Raw genomic sequence first — 6,866 nt, 5'->3', positions numbered from 1 at the left:
ATATATTTCATCGTTCATGTTAGTTATATGTAAAATTTCATATGAAATTGACTAAGTTTTGCCATCTAATTAATCATGACAAACTTTTCTATAATTTGGTCTATTTTTCACCGGTCAAATGTTTCGTGTAAATTGAATGCCAAAACATTCTCCAAAGAATATCTTTTTTAGTACATTAATTTAGAGATCAAAAGAAAGTAATGGCATAATAATTTAGATATAAATAAATAAAGAGATTAATAGAGAAAAACCCAATGGCGAGGATCCCAATCCGTTTATTTCCAACATAAAATACAGTCGCATGTTTCAAACCCCATGCAACCCATTACAAGTAACAAACAAGAACTTGACACTTTGATTTATTATAGCCTTCAAACGGTATAGCTATTGTACTGCTTACATGGAAACGGGTTCAATGAACAGTGACTTAATATAACTTTGCATGGCTCCCCCCACGTGTGTATAATCGTCATTGTGCATATGAGTAACCTCCGCAAAACGTGTCAAGTTCAGAACTCGAAAGAGCACAGCCTTAGAGGGTACAAATTCAGGTGCAGCGGAACCAGCAGTCGGAGTAGGTTTAAGGAGTTGTTGGTTCATGAGCTTCCATGCATCCTCAATTTGTTTGTAAAGTTCCTCGCACGCTTGCTGCTCCGTCATGCCGTGTTGCTTCATGTAGCATTCCACTGCTGAAGCAATGTGCTTCCTTTCTCGTTCAAACTGCAAGTATGAAAGATGTATAGTATTGGATTTTTTTCGTTAAGATCAAGGGCTTAAATTCGAGTTTTCTTTTAATTAGACAAAAACAAAAATCTATACTTAAGATCAGTTCTACAGTTGAACCACCACGTCTTTAGATCCCCCCAACACACACACATGTATGTATGTATATGTATATAAAATCTTTTTTAGTAATAAAATGTTTGAGGGTTCAATTCTAGTCACTGCGACGAGTCAAAACATACTTCTGGAACCAAAGTCGTTCACAAGAATTTTACAGATTGCTCACTAATGTAACCCTGACATTGACAGTGAAATTTGAACATACTATACTTTTTGTAAGGAAACAATCCGTCTTTATCAATTGAATCAATATATGCCAACTTATATTGGTTTGGAACTCGATCACTCACTTTATCACAGTGATCATTATTAATTTTGTGAGATCAAAGGAGACAAACTTTAGGATATCAAGACTTTTACGGGCGTCCCGCGTCCCGCGTCCGTGGCAACTCCAAACTCTAAAGTATGGTTTAGGCCCAGATTGGGGACGTCGGCTCGATTTGGATTGTCCATGCCAAATTTGTAAGGGCGAATTGCAGTTTTGGTGCCTAAGGTTTGATCTGTGTATCATATTGGTCTCCAATATTTCGATCAAAATAAATTTACTTCTTAAAATATGTAATTTTAGCTGGGTAGATTTAAGATAACTAATCAAATTGTCGTCAGTCAATAACTTTGAATTTGCGCTTTTGATGTCCAATGTTTTGATTTTAAATCATTATATTTTTCTATTTTTTAAATAGTAATATTAAGAGTTTTAGAATGAACTAAGATAAAAGTTAGAATAAAATAGTAGTAAATGGATAATAATAATTCTAATTAAACTTATTTTTCTTCTTTTTTATTTTTATTTCATTTATTCATGCTAATAATATACCATATATTTCTTTTCTTTTACGTAGTTAGTCTTAAATTTGGTATCATACATATATATATATATATGTATGTATGTATACTTATGTATGTATATTATTGTTTCTCACTATTAATAATTAATTTGATAATATGTTTTATTATTTGTATTTCTAATGATAATTAAAAATTTAATTAAATATCCCTTTAAAATATAAGAAATACATACTTTTGTAGATTAAGTTGATCTTTTTTTTGGTATTTTAATAGGTTATCAATTGAAGTTGAAATGAAATTGGCATTTTATACATATTATATGAAGCACTAAATGATTATCAAGATATATTGATATTAAATAAATGATTTAAAACTACAGTATTGGAATACTAGTTTTTAATTGATAGGAAGGACAAAAAAATAAAAGATAATTTTCTTAAGAAGTTCTAGAATTACTTCACATTGATACTTATCTTCACTAGTTTTTATAAGTACAATGGCTAACTATAAGAATTTGAAACCTATGTACACAAGATATGCAATAATTTTGTAATAATAACTATAATAAACATAGATTATCAAACTAAAATTCTCCTTTTCTTCCACTAGTTTATGTTTTATTTATTATTGGTACATTATCATCCTATTATAACTTATTTAACAAAGATATGCTAATTAGGCTACTATTGTATTCTGTCAATATAAAGTGTTTTAAATAATACTAAGAAATAATAATATACAGATATTATATCAAATTTGAGTCTAACCATGCAAAGGAAAAAATACATGATATATTATTAGCGCGAATAAATGAAATAAAAGAAGAGAAAGAATTTAATTAGAATTCTTATTACCCTTTTAATACTATTTTATTCTAATTTGCATCTCAATTCATGTTAAACTCTTAATATCACTATTTAAAATTTAGATAAATAAAATGATTTAAAATCATAACATTAGGGAGAAAAAGTGCCAAGTCAAATTGTTGACTAACAATAATTTGATATTCGCTGTCACTCATTGTTCCATTGAGTTGTCTTAAATCTACAACTTCAGGAACTAAATTTGTTTTGACCAAAACATTGGGAACCAATTTTGCATATAAGCCAAATATTAAGGACCAAAATTACAATTCTTCCAATTTGAAAAAACAAGCTCTTTTTTTTTTTTTTTAATTTTAAAATGATTGACTAAGATTGAAGCGAGTTCCATCAAGTCAAATTGATTTGGGCCATTACTGATAATACGCAGTTGCGTTAGAGCTACCAGCCGCCCTGTGTTGTTATGGATTTTGCTTTCCTAGGAATATCAAATTGCATTGGTTAAATTCCTAATAACCCGCTATAGTTTCATCTATCATCACACAATTCCTTTAACGTTTCAAAATACTCGTAAAACCCCCCATAGTTTTACATAAACTGAAAATTTAATGAAAAATGACTTATATAATGTTGATAGTTGAAATATTAGTAGTGCACTTATTTAATTGTTAAATCAAACGGCAACTTGTGGATAAATTCAAAAATCATATGGGAGTAAGGGAGATATTTATGCAAACTACAGGGGGTTAAATAGATATTATGATTTCATCACATGTACTTTAAGAATGCTTATAGTCCAATTGTCGTAACTGATTATGCATTCAGCGGCACGACTGATTATGCATTCAATCAATGTTCTACTTTACATAAAATCACAGAAGGTTATGTAGTTATTTTGAAACCTTGGAAGGGGATCATCTAACATTATGCAAAATCATAGGAGGATTATACATAATTTACCCAATTGGATTATACCTTGTGCCCCACAATGTCAGCCCTAAGCCTGCAAACGATTGATGAAGCTCTTATGATATCAGGGTCATTCATTGCCCACTCGAAGGCTGCCTTTGTCACATCCCCCATGCCTACGAAAGATATCATTGCAAGAGTGATGTACCCGCAGCTTGGCACTGCAATTTGCATATACTCCTCTACAGTTGGTATGTACCCTTGGTGCAGCCACTTAGCCTCAGCAAAATAGCAACAAGCCAACAACTTCAGCTGCAAATTAGTGCAATCAAATCAACTATATATTTCAATCACAATAATGTCACCGAGACAAACTAGATTACTATCCTAGGAAACTATTGAGGAGTCTGATGGTAGGAATTTGAGTATGTTCATACTGCTTCCTTGGCATAATATGTTCGATACGATCTTCCTTGGTTGGCCATCTCTTCCTCAATTTCTTCAAACACATCTAAGAGTGCTTGGTAACAAATCTTCATGTAATCTGGGAGCTGTTTCATGCAGTCAACATTCCATCTGCAAATGATGCAACACATTAAATTACAGCAAATTCTTGACTGCATACATGATGTATGTTTCATGAGAGTCAAGTCAAAGAGTAAACATTTCAAACCTTTCAATTGCTTCTGTGAAGATTTCAAGTTCGTTATAAGTCCCATAAGCATCATAAATATCATCTATTATGGATGCAATAGCAATAACTTTTGACATAATCTTTCTGGCAAGAGCATATTGAGGCTCAAAATATACTCCTATAATCCAAAAATAGCCCTCAACCATTCGATCTCTCGCAAATGGAAGCTTTCTTCCAAAGTCTAGTTCTTTCCACCACCTGAGGTGCACTAGGCATCAAGCATGCATTAATTCAACACGGTTACAGTTTAAGATAATCTAAATAGCTTAAACAATTTTTTTTTTAAAATTTATCCATTTTTAGGTAAATAATTATCTTCAAGAAACTTACAAGGAAATTTCCTGTAGCTCCTCCTTGTGCAGAGATTGTAGCATGTTAAAATCCAACTTAGCCAGCTTTAGTAAACTTGTATTGTGTAAAGGACCTTTTTCATATATGGACAGGTAATTCCTAGCCTCCAATCTTGGTATACCCCTCCAGTAAGGCTGCATTAGTGCGTGATTTACTAGCTCAGCAAGTGGATCGCTTAACTTGCATGGTAAAGACTGAAGATGATTACTTGTAAAAGCCAGGGCATGATCTAAAATGTCATCGCTCTGCAACATAAGATGTGCTGCTTCATAAAGTGCAAGCATGCCCTGCACATCATTGACCAAACCTTCTCCAAATTTACCTTCAGCATCCAGGAATTTCTTGAATATGTCTGCATAATGGAAAAATGATAAAAGGAAAATTGTTGGGACAATAAAATGAAGCCCAACTTTTCTTTTTCGTGCTTTTTTTTTTGGGGTGATATAGGAGGAGGAAAGAAAGTCAATAATTAAGGTTTCTATGATTTGAGGTTTGAGGGTATAAATCTTTAAATCCTTAACTCTTACCTGCTGAAACTCTGAACCCTTCTTGTCGCAGAATTCGAAAATAGAGAGCAGCAGTATAAAAGTGGTCATTGTCCTCCCAACTCTGATGTTTCTCATGCAACTTTTGTAAAGCTTGACTGATCTCCTCTTCAAATTGATATTCTATGCCAAGTCGTTGAATCGCATCAATAAATTGCAGCTGTTCCAATGGATTACTTGCAGTTTCCTGAAGCATTGTCCTGACTTTTTCCTTCAGCTGTTCAACCTGCCCCTTCATAGAAGCCCATCTTGCCTACAAAGAACAAATATATATCCTTGGATGATGTTAATGTTTCTTTAGCATAAAAGAACTGCTCTGTCTATACTATAGTAGTACCTTGTCGAAATCAGGGGAGTAGAGAAGGAATTGGTTTCCCCAAATATCGGGATGAAAATTTGCCAAAGGACGATGAACATCACCCAGGAAATCATTTTGGATGGAAATGGAATCATTTGATTCATGACCTTCAAGTTCCATTGCTTTTTGGTAGAACAAAGTCTATAGTAGCTTCGATAAGAGAATTGGAAAACGTTAAAATGTTAGGTTGCTCAGTACGATGTTGTTGCAAAAGTAGACTTGTAATTGCACATTTATTTATAGTCAATTATACTTGGTAAACATTTCAATAAACCTGATTTATATAGATCACGTGATTTAAATATTGCTACACCATTTTACCAACTCAAGAATTGAAAGTATGGTCAAACTTGGTGCAAATGGTCTCCAAGCTTTAGAAAAATGCGTGAGAAACACCAGAATTGGAAGGGCGATTTAAACTCTCAGATTTGAAGTCATATGTGAACACAAGCAACAGATTATGCTGGTATTAATTTTTTTTAAGACCAGAAATTCTTAGAGAGAGAGAGAGCTAAATATGTTTTTTTTGTCCTGTACAAAAATGGTGGTGGGTCTTGTCCAATAATATTGCATGGGTCCAATGTTCATTCTTGTAGATTAGCAATGCGTATATTAAAGTGTATTATATGAAAAGACACCTTCTAATTACTTATTTTGCCTGATCGGACTACTAAGATATATTAATCAGGACGCATAAAAAAAAAAGAGATAAAATCAAGACTATTGGATTATGATCTATGCTTAAAGTTTTACTATTTAACTAAATCTCAAGAGAAAATGAGTTTTATAATTTTTTTTATAGTCGGCAACATTTACTAAATCTCAAAGTTTTAATTATGCTCAAAGTTTTACTATTTAACTAAATCTCAAGAGAAAATGAGCTTTTTAATTTTTTTTGACAGTCGATACTAGTTTAATCTATACCTATTTCTACTCTAACACTGTTGAACCAAACTGAATTTTTTGAAGAGTCGCGTAATGCTTACCTCCCATCCCACCAAACCTTAATGGCTTGATAGTGGCCTGCTTGAGCTTTTTAATTACTGGGAATAAATTCTACCACTTGTCATTCTTCTTATTGTACATAGTGGTGGATGCTTCATCCGATTATCCCTGCAGTATGAACTTGAATATCATGTGTAATTATTGTATGTGGATTTTCATAGGGACATTTCACAATTCTTCATTTCGGTTTCTGAAACTTTCATATATTTCTTCCTTAAACCATTCAAAATATATAGTTGTCCAAAACCATTCCTTCGGATATTTTATTGCTCAATCAAATAGTCAGGTTTTAAATCTTCTATAAGTTCACACCTAGAATTGAACCAGTTGCATGATTTGTATGGATTTTCTTATTTGCTGATCCATAGCAAATAACAGAAGACCAAGTCGAATAAACAATAAAAAAGGGATACTGTGAAAACAATGATGATTAGATTCTTCCTTCCAGAGTAATAATTGAGATTTTTACAGTTGGACTATTATTATGTCTGTAGACTCTATTCCATCCAAATATTAGACTGCAATAAATTTACTAGTACCTAAATTAATCA

General features: G+C 32.4%; 1 protein-coding gene across 2 annotated transcripts; it reads right to left on the bottom strand.

The window, feature by feature from the left end:
• Window positions 1–240: 240 nt before the first annotated feature.
• Window positions 241–5,520, bottom strand: LOC113739299 ((-)-germacrene D synthase-like). Of its 2 annotated transcripts, XM_072046287.1 has the most exons (7): window positions 5,290–5,520; window positions 4,935–5,205; window positions 4,387–4,759; window positions 4,036–4,254; window positions 3,800–3,938; window positions 3,429–3,674; window positions 241–720 (listed from the first exon to the last, which is right to left on the bottom strand). In XM_072046287.1, the coding sequence occupies exons 1-7, from the start codon at window positions 5,428–5,430 to the stop codon at window positions 397–399; spliced, it is 1,713 nt and encodes a 570-aa protein (XP_071902388.1). In that variant the 5' UTR covers window positions 5,431–5,520; the 3' UTR covers window positions 241–396. The 2 variants fall into 2 exon arrangements, with proteins under 2 accessions (XP_071902388.1, XP_071902389.1); XM_072046288.1 differs by lacking the exon at window positions 4,036–4,254.
• Between the last annotated feature and the right edge of the window lie 1,346 nt (window positions 5,521–6,866).

Source organism: Coffea arabica, chromosome 4c (genome assembly GCF_036785885.1).
Source record: "Coffea arabica cultivar ET-39 chromosome 4c, Coffea Arabica ET-39 HiFi, whole genome shotgun sequence".
Taxonomy (NCBI): Eukaryota; Viridiplantae; Streptophyta; class Magnoliopsida; order Gentianales; family Rubiaceae; genus Coffea; species Coffea arabica.
This window is presented reverse-complemented; position numbering and strand designations above follow the sequence as displayed.

What these genes read in the sequence shown, in the direction of transcription:
- LOC113739299 (XM_072046287.1), bottom strand. Translation starts at nt 5,430, where the DNA reads ATGGAACTTGAAGGTCATGAATCAAATGATTCCATTTCCATCCAAAAT. An exon ending in ACTCCCCTGATTTCGACAAG is followed by an intron (nt 5,206 to 5,289) that starts GTACTACTATAG and finishes TGTTCTTTGTAG; the next exon opens with GCAAGATGGGCTTCTATGAA. An exon ending in AGGGTTCAGAGTTTCAGCAG is followed by an intron (nt 4,760 to 4,934) that starts GTAAGAGTTAAG and finishes TCCATTATGCAG; the next exon opens with ACATATTCAAGAAATTCCTG.